The 27,408-nt window shown below is 33.7% G+C and overlaps 1 protein-coding gene and 1 pseudogene across 1 annotated transcript; one reads left to right on the forward strand and one right to left on the reverse strand.

The window, feature by feature from the left end:
• The window catches only part of LOC111407583, a 21,556-nt pseudogene extending 7,277 nt beyond the window's left edge, over positions 1-14,279 (reverse strand).
• A 9,816-nt stretch (positions 14,280-24,095) lies between these two features.
• On the forward strand, positions 24,096-25,293 carry LOC111408445. The gene is made up of 5 exons (XM_023038203.1): positions 24,096-24,251; positions 24,590-24,841; positions 24,914-25,048; positions 25,168-25,211; positions 25,263-25,293. Exons 1-5 carry the CDS (start codon positions 24,096-24,098, stop codon positions 25,291-25,293), a joined length of 618 nt encoding a protein of 205 aa, XP_022893971.1.
• Positions 25,294-27,408: the final 2,115 nt, after the last annotated feature.

Consider the following 27,408-nt stretch of genomic DNA (forward strand, 5'->3'; position numbering starts at 1 on the left):
GAAGGGGGAGGTCCTAGAAGGGACTTAACGGGAGGAGGTGGAGCCAATGAAGTCAAATGATGATTATCAAAATTTTTACCCTTATTTTTCAAAATTGGAGGAATATCAGACGGGGGAGGTCCTAGAAGGGACTTAACGGGAGGAGGTGGAGCCAATGAAGCTAAATGATGATTATAAAAAATTTTACTCTTATTTTTCAAAATTGGAGGAATATCAGACGGGGGAGGTCCTAGAAGGGACTTAACAGGAGGAATTGGAACCAGTGACACCGAAGAATGATTGTCCATATGCTTTCTACATGGAAAAGAAGATCTTGGACTATCACAACCTTTACAATTATTTTTCCAAATAGGAGGAACATTAGACGGAGAAGGTTTTATGATAGACTTATGATGAGGCGACGCTAATGAGATGGGTGAACGAAGACGACCATGCTTTTCATATGGAGTACTAATAATCAACTCATAATCTCGAGCTAAAGAGTAAGCATGATCAAGAGTAGTGACACCTCGAAGGAAAAGCTCGCGCTTAAGATCATCTCTCAGACCTTGGCTAAACCTACTCAAAGTCGTGCTCTCATCCTCAATTAAATGACATTTGGTTCGAAATCCCTCAAATTGTGCGATATACTCAGTCACTAATTGATTTTCTTGTTTAAGGGCATTCCATTGAGTAAGAATTTCAAAATTATCTCGTTCTCGCTCACGAATCTGATCTCTATTCCCATCCCTATCCTTACGATTGGGTCGAAAGTATTTTTGATTACCTTGTCGACAATGTTGTCTATTATGGGACACCTTAGAATTATCAACATCAATCGAATGAGGGATGTGTTTAAAATTTTTCAAACTAGCAGATAGGACCTTACTCTCTTCAAGAGTAGCGGTCATTTGAGTTTGAATAACCGCTATTTGTCGGGTGAGTGCATCGAATTGTGAGGGGTTCATGTTTAAGGTACTAGAGCTAGAAGTGACAAGATGACCAATATGTAACTACATGCACTGTAATAGCAACTTAATGATATGTAATAGAGAGATCAACGAACAAAAAGTGCAAGTAATGGAAAATGAAAATTTGAGCTAATTTTTTTTTTAAATTTTTTTTTTGGGAACTGTAGAAAATGATAAACAAAAAATAAAAAATAAAAAAATTCGGGTGAACAGTACCCGTGAATAGTGAATTTTTTTTTTTTTTTCTTTTTTTTTCCTTTTTCTTTTTTTTTCCTTTTTCTTTTTTTTTCCTTTTTCTTTTTTTTTCCTTTTTCTTTTTTTTTCCTTTTTCTTTTTTTTTCCTTTTTCTTTTTTTTTCCTTTTTCTTTTTTTTTCCTTTTTCTTTTTTTTTCCTTTTTCTTTTTTTTTCCTTTTTCTTTTTTTTTCCTTTTTCTTTTTTTTTCCTTTTTCTTTTTTTTTCCTTTTTCTTTTTTTTTCCTTTTTCTTTTTTTTTCCTTTTTCTTTTTTTTTCCTTTTTCTTTTTTTTTCCTTTTTCTTTTTTTTTCCTTTTTCTTTTTTTTTCCTTTTTCTTTTTTTTTCCTTTTTCTTTTTTTTTCCTTTTTCTTTTTTTTTCCTTTTTCTTTTTTTTTCCTTTTTCTTTTTTTTTCCTTTTTCTTTTTTTTTCCTTTTTCTTTTTTTTTCCTTTTTCTTTTTTTTTTTTTTATTTTTTTTTTTTTTTTGAAACTGCTGAAAACCTATTAAAAAAAACTGAAATTCCGGGTGTGAACAGTACCCGTGAATAGTGATATTTTATTTATTTATTTTTTTTTTCAACTAAGACTGAAAATTGAAAAAGAAGAAAAAAAACTGCTGCCTGTACCAAATATTCTTTTAGTTCGTGCTGTTCCAACAGATATTGGGAAGGAAATATGAATAAATTTTGGATTAAAGAAAAGAAATTACCCATGGTTCGGCTCTGATACCAATTTGATGTAGAATAACTCAGTAAACATAATAAGAAGAGAAGAGAGAAGAGAGGAGAAGAAGAAGGCAGAGGCGGGGAGAGAGGAGAAACGGCTGAAGCCAATTCTTTATTTCATCAAATTCATCATCAACTGTCTCAAATGAGAAACATAATAGAAATAAATAGCAGAACACAAACCCTAAAGAAAAGGGCTTGGGCCAAACCCACTAAACAAGCCCAATAACGAAAACATAAACAATAGTCCCAATAAAATATAACTAATAGTCCAAATAGAAAATAAATAATAAATGGATGTTCGCATCAGGTTCGACCTCGGACTTCCGAGTTTACTACTTGCGACAACGTGCACTTAGGTTTGCAACCTTAAAGTTGTAGCATCCATTTACTTATCTTCCAAATTATCATATTTCCCTATCCTTATATGAATTTCTTTTGTTTCTAAGAGTAAAGAACTAAATAAAAGTCATCGTCATTGGTGTTTAATTTAAAAGAAGGAAAAATAGGAAGAGAATGTCAAAAGGAGCAATAGGAAGAGAATAACATTTTATACATTTTCCCTGCATTTTCTTCATTCTAGTGAGAACCAGCTTTGACAAGAATAATTTTCGCTTTCTTCCTCACACAAACAACCTTTACTAATATATTGGTCAATCTCCCAGCAGCATTTTGCAGAATGACTATCCCTGGCCACTGATGGAAGCCATTCAAAATACAGCATTAATATAGTTTTAAGATGAGGAAAAATAAACCACATGAGACACCATGACCTATGTGTAAATGTCCGGGAACTTAATGCTAACCAAAGAAAAGAAAGCTCTTTATCAACAATTCAACCAAAAACACCAAGCAGACAAGGCGTTGAATGTAAATGTTAGCAATCAACAGTGTAGCAGTACCTAGCCTATGCTTGGGTTTCATTTTGTTTTGTAGAATTCTAATTTTCAAGAAATGAGTGATTGATGATTGGGTAATACTTGTGAATCCTACAAAATGCGTTGTTGAAATTAATATTTGGCTTTGAGAAAAGTAGAATTTTAGGAGAACATTGAAACCCAAACGGAGGCCTATTTCGGAATGAAAGGTCTTATGGCTGATACGCTGTCCTTCTCAATGGTTTCCAGAGTATGAGTGGTGGTTAATTGTTGCAAAAACATTGTCAATGAGACACTGGGAGCTGCCAATGAAACATTACACAATTAGGCAAGAGGATTTAAAGCGCAAAGGGCTAATATAGAGAGAGAAATCTTTTGCATGCTGTCATTGTTTTTGATTGGATCAAAATGGGAGAACAAATAGGTGGCTTAATCTAGTACCATATTGTCCTCATCTCTCAATTGAAGTGAAACTCTCCACTCAGTTCTACTTAATTTGTGCTCTCTACAATGATAACATGTGCTCTAAAAAGCCGGAACCAAGAAGATTCAAGGATAACTTTGGACGCCAGTTCATGAGCCCCCATAAGGGGCAGGAAGTAAGCTATAAAGAATACCTGAATCATCTGCTGTGGGCCTTCAGTTGGCTTCTTAAGGAAAAGTTTGACTGTTGCTGTCAGCAACTGCAATTGGACTTGTGGAGGTTCCTCAGGAAAAGTTTCCAAAAAGCTTTCCAGCAGCTCATCGGCATTGTCAATTCTTTCAGCATACTCACCAATTATCCAGATCATTGATGCCTGTAAAAGAAGAAAAAAAAGGGAAAATCTATGTCTCTCTTTGTAAAAATACATGCAGAAAAGAAAAGCCAAAATCCTCAGGTTTTACGAACACCTTTGCCTCTGGCTCATCTAAGGTGTCTAAGCTCTCACAAAGTGTCGCAATGATGGATTCGTACCTGAGGAAGAAGGTAAAATTATTAATTTGGAAGTATTAGAATCACATTTTTTGCCAGTTCGAGTCTCCACAGGGCCGTTGAGGTGAGTACCCGACTGTAAATTTCAGAACCGTGTGAGATTAGTCGAGGTGCGCGTAAGCAGGACATGACACCCACGGTCATAAAAATAAATAAAAAAAAAGAAAAAAAAGAATCACATTGTTTGACCACATATTAGTACATCTCCAGAATATCATCAAAGGTCCAAAAATCAAAAGGAAAAAAAGGAGAGAGAACACTTACGTGTTGGGATATCTCCTAAATATATCTTTTATTACTATTATGGCTTCCTGAACAACATAGTTTACTTTGATCTTGATCAACTCAAGCAAAACACTAATACACCTTTCAGCTGCCCTCTCTAACTTGATGGCACATCGTCCAATAGCACGAACAGCTTTCCTGACAAAATCTACATCCACTTCTGTAGCATACTCTTTGAATTCCAACAGGACCTGTGTAAGTGCAGCAGATGGGAGTCAGAACTGAGAGAGAAACAAAATCCAGAAAACACAACTTACTATAATTAACTCCAAACAAAGAAAACTTACCTGGTCTATGTTTCGGTCTGATGCCAGCTTTATCATGATTTCTAACTTTTCCATCTTCACATAAATTGGATCATTGTACTTGCAGAAAAAAACCTAGAGAGGAGAGACACAGTATTTGTTAATCCATCTCCATAGTCAAATTATCAGTTCCACGAAGAGCAAACATTAGTGTGTGCAAAAGCAATGTCACACTAAATCACCTTGATTTCATGGGCGAGGATAGTTGGCCGTTTCTGTACAATAAGGTTTATGTTTCTCAATGCAACATATTGAATCTCAGGTTCGGCAGAAAGCAATGTCACAAGAGGAGGAGCCATTTTCTTGCAAAGATTTCGAACTACATCAGTGCTAGTGATTAATTCCATTTGTAAAAGGATCATCTGCAATATCATTCAAAAGGAAAATATTATTCATTGAATTTTTCACAGTAATGGTATGGAAATTGAATTTGATTGTTAAAACAAAAAACGACTGGTCATTCAAAATAAGAATAAGACTAACTAATAATTTTGGGAAGAATTTTTGCCAACAATGATGGACAAAGTTAAGCAGAAAAGGATCATCACCTTGACAGCTGAAAGAACAACTGCACAGTTTGCATGCTGTAACCGAGGAGTGACTCTCTCTACAATATTTTCAGCTTCACGAGCATCTGCTGCTTTATACTTGGAAAGAGCATCCAATATAAACACTTGACCCCACCTACAGTTGGTACCTCATTATCAATATTACTTGAATAAACAAAAAGAGAGCATCAGACAAATTAAAATGCTCCAATGAAAATTTAGTTTCAGGACCATAGACTATCACAAACATAAAGAAAGCAACCCATTTACAAGAAATCCATATCTAACAAAAGTTGCTGAAAGGATCAACCAATACATAAGTGCTATTACATTAGCCATCAAACTGCAAGCTCCCATTCAATAACAATTATCCAGACAATCATAACACAACGGTCATGTCTCAGAATCACCAATTGAATATTTTACTTTCAACCTCAAGTAAGTGTCTGTAATTGTGCAAGAACCATCTCCAGGCAATATATTTTACCAACTGAAGAAACAGGGTGACCAGAAAACCCTTGAAGTAAAATGCTGTCTCCAAATACATCAAACCCTGCTGTTCAGGGCTATTCCCATCTTATATCACGCTAAAAGGAAAACAGATTAACTTGCAAAGCTATGACTCTCAAACTACATCTATTGATCAAGTGTTCAAAAACGTATGAGATAAAACATTGTAACCGAATATTATATAATCACGCATAAGTTTATAAAAAAAGGTATCATCATCACAATGCCCACAATGAAAAAAAAGTTCCCTCTGAGATATACATCAAGAATTATCAGTGTAGAATCCTGAATGCAAAGCATGTATATGGGCTCAAAAGGAATGCAAATAACTAAACACGTTGACATTTAATGTCAGGTCACATTCTGCCACTCTTTTAAAATTGTAAAAAGCAAAGTTGAAAATGAGGCATTATCTTGCCACCTCTAATATTATTGAGGTGCATGCCAAAGATTAATTTAAAAAATTGGATTCTTTTCTACTGAAACAACCAACATCAGAGCAATTCTCTTCTTTTGGCTGGAATACTGTTAAACTTCCAACAAATAGCACCGACCAAAATAACTGACACGTGAAGCACATAATGCTAATATAAGTGTGACCATGTTGGTGCATGCGTTGTAGGGTAGTGGAAGCGTTTGAACTTTTTATTTCAACTAACAGCAAAAGTGGCATATTTTCAAGCCATAAACTCACTCTGTGCATTCATTTAGAGCAGTAAGAAGCTTTGAAAGCGTTTGGCTGGTGATCTCAAAGATGGGTCTGGTACTATTCTCTTGAATCTCTGCAAGTGCTGCAACAGCATTTGCAACCACCATTGGGTTGTTGTCAGAAATCAAATCTCTCAGAGCTTCCAGAAAACCTCTATCGTCAACTAGCTCTGCATTTATGTTATAAAGTTTAGCAACACAAATAGCTGCTGTCTTGCGAACGTACGGATCATCATCCTGATAATTAACAAATAAAAGAAAATGGCATTGCTTAATAAAATATTCACCATGTACCGGAGAACAGTGAAATATTTCAGTCATTGAGATAAGTCAAGTAGTCAACCATGAGCGAGGTATATTGAGGCCCCGTTTGGGAGCGATTTTGAGAATTGATTTTTTGACCATTGGGAGAAAAGTGGTGGTCACCTGTGAGAAAAGAAGTCAAACTTTACGTATGAAATACTGAAATAACGGTCAAAAAATCAATTTTTTAAGGCCAAAAATAACTCCCAAACGGCCTCTGAAATCTTGCAATCAATGAAAGGAAGGTTAATCTACCTTGAGACACCGCTGCAGGGGATCACATAAATATTCTGTAATTTTATCAACACGAATGCACCCCATCGTCCTCACAGCCAAAGCGCGAATAAGAGGATTTGGGTCCTGTGAATCCTGCAAAAAAAAAAAAATAACAATAATAATAATAATAAATAAAATAAAATAAAATAAATTGTTTATTCGGTATTAATCAAACAAGGACAGCCATTTTGGAATTGCTTCACACCACATAAAAGTGAACTGTAACGACTCGGATCTCTGTACTCAAACCGTTAGCTTACGTACTGTCCGCTTTGGGTGGGCCTTGCACCTACAGGATTCGAACCCATAACCTTTCCCTTAAGTAAGACTTAAGTTGAATCCTAAATGTGCGTTTTTTTTGTAACGATCCGGGTCTCTGTACCCAAGCCGTTAGCTTACATACAGTCCACTTTGAGTGGGCCTTGTGCCCACTTATCCCTCACGGCTTTCTATTGGGCAATTGGTACTAGAATTCAATTTAAGTCTTACTTAAGGGAAATGTTATAGGTTCGAATCCTGAGGGACGCGACAGAAAGCTGTGAGGGATAAGTGGGCGCAAGGCCCACCCAAAGCGAACAGTACGTAAGCTAATGGTTTGGGTACAGAGACCCGAGTATTTACATGAACTGTAGTAATTTATCAGAGTACAATAAATTAATATACATTATAAACACATGTATTGTATAGTAAAGCCAATGGCTCTTATACATTATCCACAATTGTTACCAGTAGTTATGACAACATTACGAATCGAGTTAAAAATGAAAAATGAAATGTAAAGTTCGTTTCAAGAACAAGAAATGAACAGCATGCTGAAGAAGTTTGAAGTGGAGAGAAGACACGTAGGCGCTAACGCCAAATAAAGCGATGGATATTTAGCCCCCATTTGGCCCCCATTATTTCAAATTTTATGGGGTGGAATAGTATTTTTTTTGAAAATGCGTGGTTGAAAAAGAATGAAAAGTTTTTGATTTATGTGTAATATTATTTTATGAAAGAGAGAGTGGCTGAAAATAGGAGAGAGAAAACAAAATTTAATTTAATGGGAGCCAAACGGGGGCTTAAGGTCAAACAACAGTAAACTAATATATAAAGAAAAGCAAACATAAAAGGCGTGAGAGTTCAAAAAATGAGAGAAACTAAAAATTGGAGTGACCTATAGTTATAGGTGAGAAATCTATTCGATTGTTTTATATAAAGAAGCATTCTGTTTTGCTATTTTTTTTATTATGATCGTGTGTGTTTGGACCAGCTTACGCACACCTCGAATAATCCCACAAGGTCTTGAAGTTTACAGCCGAGCACTCACCTCAATGAAACCTATGTGCAAACAAGACATTCCATAATTTTCTCTAAAAAGGAAAAGATTGCCATTTTGGGAGAGGTCCACATCCATATTCTTGTAGCCATCCTCTTGGATTCATTTACAAAATTGGATCCTTTGCTTAAATAACCAATAGCGAACATCCTTATATCAGAGACATCATTATTATGACTTCTTAAAATTATTTAACCTTATCCAATGCGAAGCTAGCAAGCATTGGAATCCAATCTGGAATTTTCTCTTTGATGTATGATTATTTGGGGCGTAACATGAACTAGAATAGAAGAGCTTGCCCCACCCATAAGTATTTTTCTTGGTATATCCAGATAATAGATAGGATAGGGAAAGAGAGTTGAGCCGATTCGGCTTGACAATTAAGAGAATCAATGACTAAAAATGCTTAATAGAGTACCGTAACATTTTACCTCCAAAAAAATGAAATATGTAAGACCCGACACAAACAAACAAAATAATTCACAAAACAGCTGACAATAAGCGATAATCCATCATGAAAATCCATAATTAAACAATTTATCGAAATCAAAAAGTTGAAATTGAAAGGGAAAAAAAAAGTCAAATTAGTAACCATTAACCACATAACAACATTGATAATCTACCACAAAACTGATAATCCACCCATTGTTTAGAAAAAAACTTTTTGTGGCATCTTTTTCAAGTCCCACCTCACATGAGGCCTTTATCAAAACTCTCAAAGCTTACACCTTAAGTGGGGATTGGTAAGGCTTGTGTCTTGATTTAGTGACGTTTACACCTCAAGGCTAAGCCTCAAAATGGCTAAGATGTTTGCTCGTTTCAGTTTGTCTAGCCTTTTCTAGGCAGTTTATAAAGAACCTTAAACTTTTTGGGCCATTTTTTATAACCTAAAATATTTTTTCACGATTTTTATTTTCCTTTTTCTGCCTATGCATCGAAGGAAAATAGGAATGATAAAATAACATTGCAATTAGAGGACACCGGGAAAGAACGAGAATAAACTGAGAGAGACGAGGAAGATGATACAAGAATCAAGCACTTTAATGATTATCTTAAAAATACTATTGCAACTATGATATAGGGGACTTCAAGATTGCTTCTACTTCTACTAGTAGATTATAATTTCGTAAGGTTATTGTTAATGTGTGAACTTAATATCTGCTACTTTATTGATCTATTTTATACTCTTTTGATTGTTAGACTTCTAATTTATTAATTTGTTTTACTATGGATTTTAAAGTTGGTTTATAGTTTATTATGCACATATTTTGCATTTCTATTTTTTTGTGAATTATTTTATTAGTTTGTTTTGAGGCTTACAGCTCAAGGTTCCCCGACACTTGAGCTCATCATATAGAGTCAAAGCATCTTGGTACTTTATTGAACCATTTCAAACATTAGTATAACTACAAAAAGCCACAAAGTCTCCATATCATTACGACCTAAAAAGTACGGATTCAAATACGCAATTCGAATACGATACAATACGGGTACTTCGATACAACTTTCTCAAAAAAATTATGATATGTGAATGTGTGTTCGCATGTGGCACTTTTCATAATTTAAATCATAAAATTGTTCGCATGTGGCATCTTTCATAATTTAAATCATAAAATTCAACATAATTTCATTCTTATAAGAAAATATGAAAACAGAAGCGTGACAATAAAAACAAAATAAATTAATAAAGCAATTTATCTTAAGAGTAAATAAGTTTGGTGTACAGATGAGGGTTGTGGTTCCTATAGGGTGAGTTTGTAGAGGTATATCCGATGGGGATGGAGTGATTTTCAGGACAAACTGAACTTTGTGGTGGGGAATGATAATGATATCAGATTTTAGGATGATTGTTGATGTGGTGATCAACCGCTAAAGTTAGGATTTCCTTCTTTGCACCGCTTTTCTTTAGTGCCTTCTGCCATGGTGAGTGTTGTGTTAGCCATTCATAAGGGGAATTACAGCCAGAATATTACTTTTGAGAGGGGCCTACAGGATTGGGAGTTGGATGATTATTCGTTGTCTTTGACATCTCTACATAAGGTACAAATTTGAGTAGGAGAGAATAATTGTAGCAAGTGGAAGTTGACACGAGATGGTATTTTCTGTTTGCACTTATTTTAGATCCCCTTTGGGACTTATGGAGAGTTCATTCCCCTGGAAGCTGGTGTGGCAAAGCAAACTGCCTCTACGGGTAGCATTCTTATTGTGGACGGTTGTGAGTGGAAAGGTGTCAATGGTGGATAATCTTCGACGAAAAGACTTTTATGTAACCCAGTGGTGCTATATGTGCAAAAGGGATGGGGAAATGGTAGACCACTTGTTCATTCATTGTGATAGTGTTTGTTAGCTTTGGAACAATATCTTGGCTTCTCAATCTATGGTTTGGGTGCTGCTAAGGCGTGTAAAGGAGAAGATACCGGATCTCCACCTACACAAGCAAATTGTTGATAAAACTCCAAAATGGCATTTTCCTCGTGATAAGGATAGAAAATTTGTATGGAACCTTATCCCGGGATACAATGCATGGTGTGTTTGGAGAGAAAGGAACAATCACTGTTTCGAAGACCAAACAAATATAACAGCACAGATTAGGGAAATGTTTTATTTGACTTTGTATAATTGGTTTAATGCCGTGGCTAAAAATCTTGTAGAAGGGTTACCTAATTTTATGTCGTTCTTCTCTTGCTTAAAGTGATTGTACACATCCTGTGTAATCTCTTTTAATTAATAAAATTTTGATTACCTATAAAAAAAGAGTAAATAAGTGAAAACTGAGTAATTATCTATTATCTTAAAACACGTTTACTATAAATATTATCTATTCCCAATAAGTTATTGATAATAACATAGTTTATATAAGTAAAAATATTTTGACATCTATTGTCAATAATTATGAGTTTAAACTAATAACTCATCTTTATGTGTCCAAAATGTATCGAAAATTTTTAAAAAATACAAAAAATAAAATAAAATAAAATAATTGAAAAGCACATATCAAAAATGTATTAGAGCGTATCCAGCTTGGATACATATCGAATATGGGTATGTAATTAGTTTACATGTATTCGTGCTTCTTAGATTATGACTAATAGATTTTTTAAGAGCAACATTAGCATATTTGATTCTGTTATTATCCTCCTCGTCAATATACATGTATTCCCATTATTTTTCCTCATCCTCCCTCTAATGGCACATTCTCTTTGGCCTTCCCTATCCCTCCCTATAAATTCCCCTAAAAGCATGCTCAGTAAGTCATGACGTAAGACTGGACAAATGGACGTCGAGGCCCCGCATGAGGCAATTAATGAAGCCCTCACATTAGGCACACCTCAAGGCACAAGCCTCAAGTGCCTTTCTTAAAACAATGAGGGGAAGCAAAATTAATCATAAAAAATAAAAAAGGTAATAATTACTCTTGGTTTACGAGGTTTACCTAAATTTAGATCCCATTCATTACATGCAAAATTACCACAATGATTATCTTTTTCTAACTCCTCTTAATTGAAAAATGTTTAGAACATTTATGGTATAGAACACTGGCTCTTTTTTTTTTTTTTTTTTAATCTTCGTCAGTGTGTTCTTTCTTGTTGCGTGTTGGTTGAAGAGGATTTCAGTTCTAGAGGATAAAACATACAAATGGCAAGTGTATAGAAATTACAGTTTTTTTTTTTTTTTTTTTTTCCCATGGGGATCAAAGTGGGGATTTTTGGATAACATTAAGTGACCACCCCAAAGATAAAATAGATAAAAACAATAGAGAGAACACTTACTAATCAATCCGCTTAATGTTATCCAAAAATCCCCACTTTAATCCCTATTGGGAAAAAAAAAACTGTAATTTCTATGAAAAACATTGAACTCTCTATTGCAGTATGCATCAACTGCCAAGGTAAGGGATAAAAGATAGATGGAAGTTTCTACACCAAAATTGTAAGACAGGAAAATAAAGTTTATAACATCAATTTAATAATAAGTGGTGCATTTTCCAGAATCCTTTCTGTTCAAACATGTTACACAAAGCACCTCTTTTTCATCCATCAGGTAACTTTCATGAACCAGATATATCACTCACCTAACTGACCATTGCCCTTCCCATATTTATTCGATGACAGCCCAATAGTTGGATGAACTTCGTGGAATATACATTCAGGAATTCAGTTTGAAAATTAATCAAAAAAATCACTGTATTGGAGTTTAGTTAACGACATTTGGCAGAACGTAACAAACCAACTTAACAAAGGAAAATGTTATGTTCACTTCCCCGCAAACATGCTAATACCTATATCCACAAAACCATAACAAAATCAATTGTATAAGACTGAAGTTTCATGCTCTTACCTTCACAAATGTATTTACTGCAAGGATCGCAAGATCAGGCTGGCTCTTAGCATAATTGATGAGATATAAATAGACAAGTTTCTTGAGCTCCAAATTTTCTGTTTGCATGCAATTCACAACGTCTGTAAACAGAGAGGACACGTCCTTCCCCACTGTCATTGCAGCAATAACCTTTTTAACCGCATCTTTTCTCTTATCCTGCAAGATAAAAAAAAAAAAAAAAAAAAAAAGGGAAAAAAAAAAATTTTCCATTTAATTTAAAAAAAAAGTCAAACTTTCCATTTAATCTTAAAGATAAAAAAATGCACATACAAGCTCATATTTTCATAAATTTGGTAAAAAGTAAGACGAATAGCTAAGGGTGCGTTCTCTTTGCTATTTTTGGACTGTTTTTTGTTTTCGGTTTTTCAAAACGGCGAAAACGCATTCTCTTTCCCGTTTTCAAAAATGCGTTTCTGAAAAAAAAAAAAAAAAATTGTACAGAAATCAGAAAACGATGTTTTTATCATTTTGGACGTTTTCTGTTGAAAACTTGGAAAACTTCAAAACGCGGAAAATGCATCCATTTTGAAGACTCCCGTCTCCGCCTCTCTCTCTCACCTGGCAATGTCTCTGCCTCTCTCTCTCGCGCCTGGAAATGGTTTGGACAGAGAAGCTGCAGTTCTTGGCGACGGTCGAACAGAGAAGCTGCAATTCCTCGCGACGTGGTTGATGGTAGTGACCTATTCATCGCTGAATCCAACTCTCCAGCTGTGTTTTTTCAACAGCGAACTTGAACACCGCAACCTTGATTTTCGACGCCGACGACACGACTTACGGTCGCGGACCACCAGCCCTAGCATCGCCTCATCATGGCGCACCCAATAAACCCATGGGTCATGACCAATTTTGAACCAATGGGGCCGAATCAAGCCAGGCGGGGTAATATGCCGATTTGGGGATTTTTTGGTTTCCTTGATTTTCTTATTTTTTGATGTGTCGGTTGATGCGGTGTGGTGACTGGTGCAGTGGTGGTTGTGTTGATTTTGGTGGTGGCGACCGCAGTGGTGCTGTGTGGTGGTGGTGGCAGTGATGGCAGGCAGTGGTTGTGTTGATTTCGGTTGGCATTGGATTGGTGGTGTTGGTAACAGTGGTTGACAGTTCATGGAGGTGGCAGTGGGGGTTGAGGTTGTTTTCGGTAATGTTGACGGTGGCGGTGGTGTTGTCGTGGTTTAGAAAATTTCAAAGTAAACATGTTTTCCATTTTGTTATTTTGAGAAATGGTTTTTCAAAATAACAAAAAGAACTTATTTTCAACTATTTCAAAACAAACACTCAAAAAACAAAATACAAAACAAATTCAAAACTCAAAATACAAAACTAAAACACAATGAGAACGCACCCTAAATGTCCCCAAATTGCAGTCTAAATTGAACGAGTAAACAAATCACGTTGAGAAATAGCAAATCTAGAACACTAAACCCACACAGATCAATCCATCAATTGAAAACTAAAATTCGCTAAAACTCATAATAAATAAATAAATAAATACCGAGATCTAATATTCACCCCTACCAAACCCGCAGTGAAAATGCAAAAACTTTAAACCACGATTTATTCGATTTAGATCAATACAGCGTAAAACACCAAAATGCTCAAAAAAATAAATAATTAATCAGCTAGTCCCGTATTTTTTTAATTTACTATACGTATGTGTATATATGTAAGGGAGTATCAAAATGGATGGATCAGTATATGAAATGGGACCTTGTACTGAGAATTGAGTTCTTCCTTGAGCTCAGGGATTTCACCCTTTTTAGTTGTGGAGAAGTACTTGGAGTCGTGCCCGCTCATCTCTGTTCGCCGGAGGAGGAGACTACACGGCAGAGCTCCCGGTGCATGTGTGTCTGATGAGAGGGAGGGAGAGAGACAGAGAACCAGGAAAAGGACGATTAGAAACGTCCAGTGGAAAGAAATTTGCTGTATTTAATTTAAGAGAATTGCACCATTAGACCCTAATTTATGGTCTAAACAACAAGTTTATTCCTGTTATTTTTAAATGAGTAAGTTGGTCTTCAATTTTAATTATAATCGCACGATCGGTCAAGACTGATAATAAGTCATTGTTTGGTTTTGCTAAAAATTTATTTATTTTTGTAAATTTCAACAAAAAATAATGAAATGTGATTAAAAAGTTGATGAGAATTGTCAACCACAATAAATGTATTATTGAAAATGAGTTTGAAAAGAAATAAAATTTAAAAATTGAGGCCACATATGGACTAAATTTTGCATTATCCTTATAACGATGTGTGGTAAGGTTGTTGCCCATAAATGGTACGATCGTGCTAGATTGATAAGACATCCATTCAATAGGAGGTGCATGAGGCTCCCTCTATTCGTCCAAGGTCCATGTGGCTTTGGACGAATATCAAAATTAGGTATGTGAAAGCATTGTTATTAGTAAGATCTTCAACTCTCCATCACTCTGGGGTGGATCTAATACTCGACTAAAAAAATTTTAAGCAAGACTAACAGCCTGTTTGAGAGTGATTTTGAAAATTAATTTTTTGACTGTTAGGAGAAAATGAGGTTATCTGTGAGAGAAGAAATCAAATATGACGATTAAAAATAGTGAAATAACGGTCAAAAAAATCAATTTTTGGGGGGGAAAAATCACTCCCAAACAGGCTCTAACACGTTAAAAAAAAATCATGCACAAATTTTTTTAATATTTATAAAAAAAAATTTACTCGTCAAAAATTAAAATGGGCTGCCCCCCAAGCCTTTGTTTAACAATCAATATTTGAAAATTCTTTTCTTCTATATATTTATTTTCAATGACACACATTCACATAATAAAAATTTTGTACCAAAATCAATTTTTTCCTACTTTAATAATACATTCTCTTAAAAATCATTATTTAAAACGTTATTTTTCTCAAATATTGACCATCAAACAAGGGCTAAATCCAAAAGTGTCATCACCTACATAGACCCACCTTTATTTCAATTTTGTGGAAAAAAGAAAAAGAAAAAGAAAGAGAGCTGAATTAGTATTGACCCTTTCCATCTTATTGTATACAGAGTTAGAGGATTGAATAGAAAAATGCATACAACAAATCTCTATTGGGGAGAGTCGGTTTATATATATATTTTTATCTTGAAACGATGTCCAAAAAGTTTGAAAAAAGTTGTAGTTTTATGAGAACCACTTATAATTATCGAAAATTCTAAACATTTTTGTTAGAGATTGACTGCACAATTGGCTTGTATCATTTTAAGGTTGAGGACTGATTTGCTAGGGACTAATGATGTAATTCTACATTTTAAATTCATGGAATTTAGCAAGTCGGGTATTTTAAAGGGGAAAAAAAAGGCATAACATTACCTATAACTCAATTTAAAATTAAATACCACTTTTACTACACTTTTTTTCTTTTTATTCCAACAATTATATTTTAAGAAGGAGAGATTATACATTTTACCGCAATTTACATAACATACCTCAATTATACAGAAATCAAGAAGATCTAAATCTTCCAAAATCTTTCATTTTTCCAGGACAATTACAACGGAACACCTACGTGGGTGATTGCTTATTTTTTTTCTAACTGTCCATGACACGTGTATTTTGTAAAACTAATTATGTGAAACTCTTCTGTACGGCATGGTTACCTTTTCCAAGACATTAACTATGTTAACACACACGTTTGCACCAAATCATCATCATCATTCTTAGCACCGTTGTGTAACTTTTTCATTCTAATGTTTTTCATGTGGTGAAGAATCGGCATTAAGCTAACAATTCAATTTTTTATTTCCCTAGAAGTGGAAGATACAATATTATCTCAATGCTCAATTCACATATGACATAGCAGCAGTATTCTAGACATGGAGCAGCAGTATTCCAGACATGGAGATCAATTTTCAACACCAATTGATCCACAAACTAATTCTGATGGAAGTGAAGAAGTTGAACAAGTTTCTGCTATCTTTAGGAGCATGTAAGATTTTCAATTTAGGGGTTCTGCATCATAATTGGTTTTTGTTATGAAAATATTTGTTATGAAAATATTTGTTCGTTTTAAAATACTATAAGTGCATGGTTCATTAACTGGTAAAATGAATTTTGAGTTCAAATATTGTACCCACGGAGATTGTACTAGTTCAAGTTCGAATTAAATTAACCTTAATCGAAATTATGGTAATTTATAATTTTCTATAACTAAATTGTCACTAATTAATATACTTACGAATGTAAGACCCAAATTAATTAAAATCAATGCAATGTTATAATTAAATGCAAGTTTTATGAAAATATAATGATGAAAAGTGTATTAGAATCCCGAATCTCCTTTAATCCCGAGCCTTACGATTTTGATAACATGATTCAACTATGAAGATCAACATTCATAATTTGTCTAACAATCTCTCTTGAGAAGAAAGCATATTCTTACATTTGATCTGATTTTTATGATGATAGGAACATACAAAAATACATTAAGAATTTGCGAATACTTAAATATCACATAGAGCATAATTTATTTAGATGTATTTACTGACCAAAAAAATCAACAATATCTTACACACCGACTTCAAATACTCCAACTCAAATTAACGTCCTGAAAAGACAAATTAATATCATATCTGATAGTATTTTATTCTAATCTAAAAATCTCCAAACGAAAATGGAGCAATTAGCAAAGATGGTCCCATTTAGGCCCATTTAGGAGGCAAAACCTTTTGGAAAGTACATAGACATAACATATTTAAAATTCAAGAAGAGGTTCAGGTATGTGATAATTTGAAATTTGAGATATCTTAATAGGTTATGTTATTATGAAAAAATAGAATTGAGAAAGCAAAGTTGTCGACAATATTCTTGCACATGATGTACTAAAACATATATAAATAGCAAGGAATCAAAAAAAATTTGTCGAAATATATCGATAGAAAAAATAATTGGCCAAATAAAAGATGCAATCTGAACGAAATTGAACTTGCAAAAAAGCCAAAAGTTTCTGAACCTGCAGTCCCAACATCTAAAGGTGTTTACTTATACAAAATGGAAATGAAAAAATAAAATCGTAATATAAAATTTATGACTCTTTACATAATGAACTTAGAGAAGATTTCTATAAATAGATAAATTATCATGTGGTGGATATTATTACAAGTCTCTATTTTATTAGCTTGACAATGTATGAAATTTGATATGCATGTAATAAATATGATTATGGTCAATTCATCTTGTGTGATTTTAATATTATATTTGAAAGATTTAATATGCCTGAAGTATAATTAAAGTGAAATTGTCATCATGAAGAGTAAATACGTGTTGTATGTTTTCTTTTGACCAATTTTTGTCCCATTGAACTTTCTTGGCAATGTTTTTAACGAGACAACTTTTGTAGCGTATTCAAAATAATAATGTAGCTTTTCCTTCATTATGATTTTTTCCAAGAAATTTTTCCTAATAATGTTTTAGGCATATTCTTTGTGTAATGAATGTCCATAACGTACAAGACATTTACCCTCAAAATAATACTTTTATATGTACGAGACTCTTAAAGAGATCAACAAGAACTATTCTCGAATTATCATGTCACTATAGTTATTAAAGATTGATAAATATCTCGTATGAAAATAGTATTATTTGAAGACTGTACAAGATATCATGAGTTATACTTCATCAATAATTACAATATTGAAGACATTGATGTACAAGACAATGATGAATTGAAACAAGAATTGAAATCGGAGAAGTAGCTATTTTCCTTTCGATCAAGTTTTGTCCCACTGAATTTTCTTAACAAAATTTTAACGAGACCACATTTTATTACTCCAAATTATTTGTATTCTTTTTTTATTTTTTGTTGTTTTTTTCTTATCAAATTTTTGGTAAATGATGTTTCAATGAAATAGTTATTGTATAAATAATCGTTCAAGGGGAGTGCTGTAAATATAGTTGTATTTTTATGAATGACTTTTACACCCCTAATTATTGTGGCTGTCATATCACTTGTAACCCTAATTATTTCTTATAAATATATGGTTTTGATTCTTAATAAAATATACACGTTTTATTAACTTCTCTATTCTCTCTATTTTATAACACCTTTTCTTTTCCATTTTTCACCATATTTCCTAGCAATATTTACATTTTATCCCATCGAAAAAACAAGAAATTACAAAACAAAAGCTACGAACCTTCAGTAATCGACAAATACTCGCCCAAAAAATCAGAAATCCTTGAAGCAATCCATAACCTCTCATTAAGGCTATGTTTGAGTCCTATTTTTATGAAAAATAATTATATAATAGTGATTTATGGAGAATGCTGAGTTAAAAAGTATGAATTTATGTGTAAAATTATTTTATTGAAAAAATATGTGATTGAAAATGAATTCAAAAATACTGATTTTTTAGATAATGAGGCTCAAATAAGAGCTAAAAGCCTCCAGTAATTTATTGGGAAAACTACGGTCTACGAAGGGAACATGTTTTCTTATCGTGGTCCATCTAGCGATCTAAAAAATTCTTATGAAACGTGTTGAAAATTTGTCAATCGTTGAATCTCACTGTCGGATTTCATCATCATCATTAAACTCACAGAAGCAAACAACACAGCTTTTTGACAAGTCAAATTCATTGAAATCAGAAGATTTCACTATTGACAAAAGCTCCAAGATCAGCGTAGCAGATACGGACTTGGGTTACTTCGACCTTGAATCATTTGGTCCGGGTGTTCCATTTTTATTATACACATAATTTTAGCCAACAAAAAAAAAAAAATTTTCAAAAATTTACTTGTAAATAAATGTTTAAAACTTCACTAGAGATATCGTAAACCTTGAGCCTTAGGTGGAAATAGGAGTTAAGGCCATTCGTCTGGCTGTTGATGATGTAAGACATGCGTAACTTATGTAAAAGAAAATAATGCAAACTCAATGAAATTAAAATTTCCTAAATCCCGTAATATCTAAAATGGACTAGGAACGAACAAAAGAAAATTTGACCCCAAAGGGAATGGATATAAAAAATAAAAAATGTAGGACAAAGTTCAACAAAATCTCCATTGGTCACAACATTATTGAAATAACATACAGTAAAAACTCGCTAAATGAATATTCAAAATTAATAATCTTGCTTAAATGATAAAATTCTTAGGTCCCAAATTGTGCTAGTATACTAAATTCACAACCCTAGTATTTGACAATAATGTTTTTCAATTCGCCTATTTTTCAAAATATGCATCTAAAGTCTTTTGCTTTTTCTTTGCACCCAAACCAAAATTTATCCGTAATTTTTCGCAACGCACACACTACATTTGGTATATTTTTTTCGTTTTTATACAAAGTAATTATTTAGGGTAATGATTGCTTGAAATGTCTCCTTTTTAGAATTAGTCATTGAATCATGATCATCAATGATAGCTATTTTCAGTACCAATATATTAATCAGTAGGAGATTCCATCATCACGTCATTTTCACTAAAATAGTTTAAAAGGTGTTTGACATCCATCACATTTCTATAGCACAGACCAAAAATAGTTTTACTCAATCCATTGATTCCTTCATATCACTAACTTTTGATTCAACGTTAATATTTTCATTTAACCAAATCTTATGATGTCGAAAATAATTTTGTTGTTTTCACATCATTGTTCCCAACCACATTAATAAAATTGATAGCATTCATCATCCTATCAAACCAACAAACAAACTAAACCAATCATCCTTGCTTTTCTATTTGCTCCATGATGACAATTAAAATTGTTTATAATCACATTTTTAAAACATCTAGGATTAGCAAACTTACCAATAATTCAAAGAGGTACTTTGTCTAATTCGTTACCATTGTAACAAACAACAATTAATACTCTATAAAATATAACCTCTCAAAAATAATAATTTTTCTTGGTCCCAACATTATTATCTCATAAAGGTTTTACTTTAATTTGTTAATGAGTAACTTCAAAATTTTATCACATGCTTCGCGGTTAAGACCATATTTAGTACAAATATTTAAATTCATTTTTTTTTCCAATTGATTTTCAACCATTCATTCTATCACATGCTTTTGGATTAAGCCCATATTTGGTACAAGAGTTCAGCTGCACAACAGGGTCATTGCAAAGTTTAAAAATAATAGGACAAGTGGCGTAGTACCATTGGACCATTAGAAATTTTTTTTTACCCATATAGGTGTTGCCAACACAGAATCTGTCAAAATCCCCTTCTTTAAACCCTGTTTGAGTAGCATTATTCTTGGTACAAATATTTAAATTCATTTTTTCTCGAATTATTTTCAACTATACATTCTTTTAGTAAAATAATTTTGCATATGAATCTTTAACTTTTTTATTACTTTTTAACCATACATTCTTAAAAAATATCACTTATCATAATATTTATTCTAAACAAGTCTACTTCACACATATCCTAAATATTGAAATGGATGAATAGGCCAATCTTACTTCTTATTTATCAAGTTTCCAATTGTAAACAGGATGACAAAAAAATCCGTTCAACACGATACTCATAGATCCACCTTGAATGGGTCGGGAATTACCTGCCTAATCGAGTAAATGGAACAGAGGTAGTGGTAGGATGGGAATAGGCAAGAGTCATTGCCCCTAAACTGGGTACGGAGGAAGAACGAAAAAATGGTCCCCACCCCATTTGAAGTTAATCTCAAATTTAAGTTTTTATCATACAAAAAGAAAAGATTTATCATCTTTTATAAAGAGAACACTTTAACTGAGTATAATGTGGGACAAGATGATAAAAATACCAAAGGGGTGTGGGATGGGAATGATCGACCCGCACCATACTGATCCTATTACCATCCCTAATTATAAATCATGTAAAAGTTAGTTTATGATATGCCACATAGTTTCAATGTGATACACTTATCCATGGCCTAAAATAGTGATATATGATTTTTCTTTTGATGAAATATATTCTAAATTTTTGTGTTTTGTGTTAAATAAATAAAATTTGGAGACCAAAACATGAAAGAATGTAGAAGGCAGCCAAAAATTGCACTATGTGATTGCGTGATGCTTTGCAGAAAAAATATCAATGCTCAGCAACTTTACAATGCAGCCACATTACGATGAACTATGTCGTCGCATAGTTATAAAAATGAGCCAAATCTCAAGTTTCCTTATACAATTAAAACTTAGCTTGGTTAAGATTTTGGGCGATATCTTTGAACTAGATTCGAGCATATAAATATCAGAATGTCTTTTACACCAAGGAAAAGCCTCTTTTGTGCAAAAAAAAAAAAAAAAAAAAACTCAAGAATACCAAAATTCTCAGAGAAATATATTGGAAGAAGAAGATAAATTTATATTTGTGAGAGAATTCAATTGTGGAATTACAAGAACATTATTGAGTAGAATTCATACCAGGAAATTTACGCAACGATTGGAAGGAAAATTCAAGAGATATTAAGAATTCATCGAAGTCATTCACGAATTCAAGACCTCTCAATTGTTTAATTTTCGCGGTAATGTATATTAAACTTGTAATGATTTCTTGAAATTTCAATGTGCTCGACTAGATTTTACATTGTTGTGAAATTTTTGGTTTGAATAATTGGATTGACGTTAATTTGTTTGAATGTTTGGATGCTTATTTTAGTTTGCTTTTCAAGTAATTGGCCATTAATTGAATTGTTTTTGAGTTCCATTATCATCGAGTGAGATAATAAGATTGGTAGCATGTAGTGATAAGAATTGTGAGGTTCGTTAGATGATAGAAATATACCTCTATACTTCACATGATTTCTAGAAATATTCTAGCTCGTTTAATACTTTCTTACATGTTTGTATCTTTCCTAGAGATATAGGAAGATCACATGTAGGATTAGGGATTAGATTTAATTGCTATCGAGAGAAATTTTTAATTAAAACGGGAACGTTAACCAACAAGAATGATTTCAAATTGCCATTTTAAATTGTTGAACTAAAAATGGATTAACAAGGAGAATTCTACATCTTAGCAATACATCTTACAAGTTTGATAGACTTTTGCTTCGCTTTCAAGCCAGATGATAAATTAGATATTGATTTGCTTAACCTCAATATTACTATTTAATTAAGGGTATTAATAGCTTCAACTCGATCAAACACATAGTCTCGTGAGTTCGACACTTAATTCACCGTTGTATTACTTGATCATGAACCCGTGTACTTACAGGTTTTCAAAGGGACAAGATTTTGACACTGTTGTCAGGACTATTGTTTTTGATAAATTTTAGTTGATTTTAGCTTTAAAATGAATTTACCTTTTTTTTTAGTTTATTTTATTATATTAGAAAAACATTACAGTGTTTTTTACTTCATTTTTTTTGGATCTTGTATGTAAAATTCGAGGATCGGTGATCTTGCTCAATTTGACTTAGAGATCGAACGAACATTTGACCTTTGAAGAAGATAATAGTTGAAAACATGCCAAAAATAGAAAATGAAGACATGGCAGAGGAAAATCCAAATCAAATAGCTATTGAGCTAATCTAGGAGTAGCACAATCGAATGTAGCTACAACTAATGAAAAATGCAAGGTTAATGGGAGAGTATATGGTTCCATTGGTTGTGAAAAGCCAGTTTAGCATAGTATATTTGACGTTAGTCAAGTGACCTTTCACTTGCAGATGGATGTCATAAACATGTTATAGAATGCTTTGCAATTCTTTCAAAGAGCTATTGAGAACCCTAATGCTCATATATCAAGATTCTTGGACATGTGTGTAACAATCGAATATCCGGGGTTTTAAGCAACTAAGATTCTTTCCTTACACATTGAAAGACTCAACAATGAAATTGTTAGACACTGTCCACCACAATCATCACTACATGGAACCAATTGAGTCAGAAGTTCCATAGTAATTATTTTCCCCCTAAAAGGATTGCAAAGCTAAGAGATGAGATTACTATTATCCAACAACTGGACACAGAATGATAAAAATAGAGGCTTGGGAACAATACAAGGGTTTACTCTGCCAATGCCTACAATATGGATTACAAAAGTGGCTTCAGGTGTAATACTTCTCCATTATTCTGAACTCGATTAGTAGGGTTAACGAAGACTTTGCATGCGACGGTTCAATAAAAAAAGAACCGTGGATCAAGTTTACCAAATCATGGAGGATTTGGCATTCACCAGTGCACTTTGGCCTATTGAAAGGATGAATGGAAAGGAAGTTGTTGAGGTATTTGAAGTTGATTCATTGACAATAATTTCAGTACATTTAACATCATTGGCACAAAAGGTAGATCAAATGAACGCAACCCAGATAGAGGGACGGAAATGTAAACATTGTGGAATGAACAATGTATTGTAATGTAAGGTCTCCTTTTGTTTATACAGTAGAGGAATGTAAGGCCTCCTTTTGTTCATACAGTAAAGGATGTGAACTACATTCAAAATTTTCAAAAGCAACAACACAATCCAAATCCTAATACCTATTATCCAGGCTAGAGAAATCACCCAAGTTGTCAGTAGGGTAATAATCATGGAGCTCAGATTGCATTACAGCAGACTACACCACTAAGTTTCAGCAGAATGACAAAAAGTCTTCATTAGAAGATCTTGTGACTAAGTTGGTAGAAATATATACTCAAAGTATGCAAAAAACAGGTTAAAAACTTGCAAGTTCAAGGAGATACCATAAAAAAATTGGAAAATTAGATGGGATAAATAGCTAAAACACTTTGAGAGAGACTACTAGGAACATTGCCTAGAGATACTGAAATGAATCCGAAAGAGCACTGCAAGGCTATAACCGTTTGTAGTGGGATACAGCTACCTAAAATAAATGTGAGGAGGCCAGTTGCTACACAAGAAAATGTACCTACCACAGTTGAGGAGCACTCGGAGGAATCTGAGCAGAATAAAGAACAAGAGAAAGTATTTTAGGATCCAAAGGTTAAGGTAACCGTTCCTACCAAATAAATTGTTTAACTACTCTAATTTCCACGTAGGCTACAGAAGCATAAGCTAAAGCAATTCTTGAAGTTCCTTGAGGTATTCAAAAAATTGTAAATCAATATATCATTTGTGGATGCACTTGCACAAATGCCTAGTTATGTGAAATTTATAAATGAGATACTTACAAATAAGAAGCAGCCGGAGGATTTGGTGACATTTGTGTTAAATGAAGAATGCAGTCCATTTTAAAAAATAAATTGCTACCTAAACTAAAAGACCCAAGGATTTTTACTATCCCTTGTACTCTTGGTAACAAGAAATTTGATGAGGTTCCCCATAATTTAGGTGCTAGCATTAACCTCATGCCTTACTATATTTTTTGGAAACTAAACTTGGGAAAGGCAAATGCAACATCAATCTCTTTGCAATTAGCAGACATGTCCATAAAATTCCTAAGAGAATTATTGAAGACGTACTGTGAAGGTCAACAAATTTATCTATCCTACAGATTTCGTCATTTGGACATGGTTGAGGAGGACAAGGACGTGCTATTGATATTGGGAAGACCGGTCATTGTAACATGTTGAGCTCTATTTAATGTTCAGAAGGGACAATTGATGATGTGACTAAATGATGAGCAGGTAAAATTCAACGTCTTTAATGCTATCAAGTATCTTATGGAATTAGATAGTTTTTTGCGCATTGATATGGTAGATTTGCCTGTGGAGGAAACTTTCATTCTTGAGCACCCTCAAGACCACTTGGAAAATCTTCTTGTACACTCACAAGATAAAAAATCAATAGTTGAAGAGATAAGTTAGATGGTCTACATTATGGAGTAAGACAGTTAGAGGAACTTGTCGTAGGGCCTAATAAACTATTACTTTCTATTTAGAATGCACCAAATCTTGAGCTCAAGCAATTGCCATCACATCTGAGGTATGCTTAGTTAGGAAAGTCATCTATACTTAATGTGATTATTGCAATTAGATGGCCGAGTTGGAATAGAAGAGACTACTAAAAGTTCTGCTTGAACAATAAACAGCTATTAGGTGGTTTATACTGATATTAGAGGGATTAGTCTATCGATAAGCCAACAATGGAAAATTAGCGTAAATTGAATCCTACCATAAAGGATGTCGTGTCAGCGAAGGTATTGAAATTCCTTGATACATGCTTCATCTACCCGATCTCGATAGCAAGTGGGTTAGTTCGATTTATGTGGTGCTAAAGAAAGGAGGGATTACAATGGTAAATTGTGGGAGTAATGAGCTGATATGGACAAAGCCAATCATGGTATGGAGAGTGTGCATAGACTATAGCAAGTTGAATAGTACAACAAGAAAAGATCACTTTTACTTACCCTTTAATGATCAAAAGTTGGAAAGACTAGCGGGGCATTCACATTACTGTTCCTTGGATGGGTACTTAGGCTATAATCAGATTGCGGTGATTCCAGATGATCCAAAGAAGACTACATTTATGTATCACTATGATACCTTTGCATATAAAAGGATGCCATTTGGGTTGTGTAATGCCCCTATCACATTTCAAGGATTCATGACGACAATCTTTTCATATATGATGGAGAAAATTATTGAAGTCTTCATGGATAACTTTTCGATGTTCGGTTCATCATTTGAGAATTGCCTCTCAAATTTGGAAAATGGTCTTGCAACGATGTGAGAAAATAAATTTGGGGAGAAGTGTCACTTTATGGTGCATAAAGGAATAGTATTTGGGCACAGGATTTTGACAGATGGTATCAAGGTAGATAAAGTAAAGATTTAAGTGATAGAAAAACTATCTGCACCAACTTCAGTTACAGAAGTATATAGTTTCTTTGGCCATACAATGTTTTACAGGAGGTTTATCAAGGATTTTTCTAAAATCGCCAAGCATCTTTGTAGCTTACTTGAAAAGGAAGCACCATTCAAATTTTTTGAAAAGTGTTTGGCATCTTTCATCACTCTAAAAGAAAAGTTAATATCAGCACCGGTTATAGCTGTACTGGACTAGCAATTGTCATTTGAGTTAATGTGCGAAGCTATTAACTATACAATAGGGGCAGTATTGGGTCAAAGAAAGAATAAAATTCTCCCTGTCATCCACTACGTGAGCAAGACTTTAACAGAGGCATAGCTCAATTATGCAACCATAGAAAAGGAGCTTCTACAATTGTGTTTATCTTTGATAAGTTCATATCAAACTTCATGGGAAATAAGGTAATTGTCTACACAGGTGATGCAACCCTTGAATATCTGATGTCTAAGAAGGATGTAAAGCTTAGGTCGATTTGATGGATAATTCTCCTTTAAGAGTTTGATTTAGAGATTGAAGACAACAAGGGAAGTGAAAATATGGTAGCAGATCACCTTTCAAAGCTTAAACAGGCAGAACAAAGGGATTGGGTGGATATAAAGGATTGTTTCCTAGATGAGCATATCTTTACAGTTGACAATGGGCCAAAGTATGTGGACATAGTGAATTACTTGGCATGTAAAGTGATTTCACCTGAGTTAGCGCACCACCCAAGGAAGAAATTCATCTTAGAGTTGAAATATTATTATTAGAAGGATCCCATATATATAGGAGGGGTGCTAATCAGATCATTTGAAGATGTGTGCCAAATGAGGAAATATCTTAGATTATGGAGCGTTGTCACTCTTCAGCTTATGCAGCGCATTTTGAGTATTCTAAGATAACAGCGAAAGTTATACAAGTATTTTATTTGGTCCTTCTTGTTTAAGCATGCTAATGAGTATGTGAAACATAGTGATCAATGCTAGCATATACGGATTATCTCCAAAAGGTAATAGTAGTGGCGACTAATGATGCTCGAGTGGTTGTTAATTTTCTGATGAAGAACATTTTCTCGCATTTTAGCACCCCCAGAACTATCACTACCAATGAAGGTAAACACTTCTGCAACAGGCTTTTGGAGTTAGTGTTAGCAAAATATGGGGTGAAACATCAACTTAATACACCTTATCATCCCCAAACAAGTGGCTAGATGGAAGCGTCAAACAGGAAACTGAAAAGAATACTCGAGATGATAGTGGATAGCTCAAGAACTAATTGGTCTTGAAATCTTGATGATGCACTATTGGCATACAAGATTACTTATAAAATACCA

This window comes from Olea europaea, chromosome 13, assembly GCF_002742605.1.
Source record: "Olea europaea var. sylvestris chromosome 13, O_europaea_v1, whole genome shotgun sequence".
In the NCBI taxonomy this organism is placed as follows: Eukaryota; Viridiplantae; Streptophyta; class Magnoliopsida; order Lamiales; family Oleaceae; genus Olea; species Olea europaea.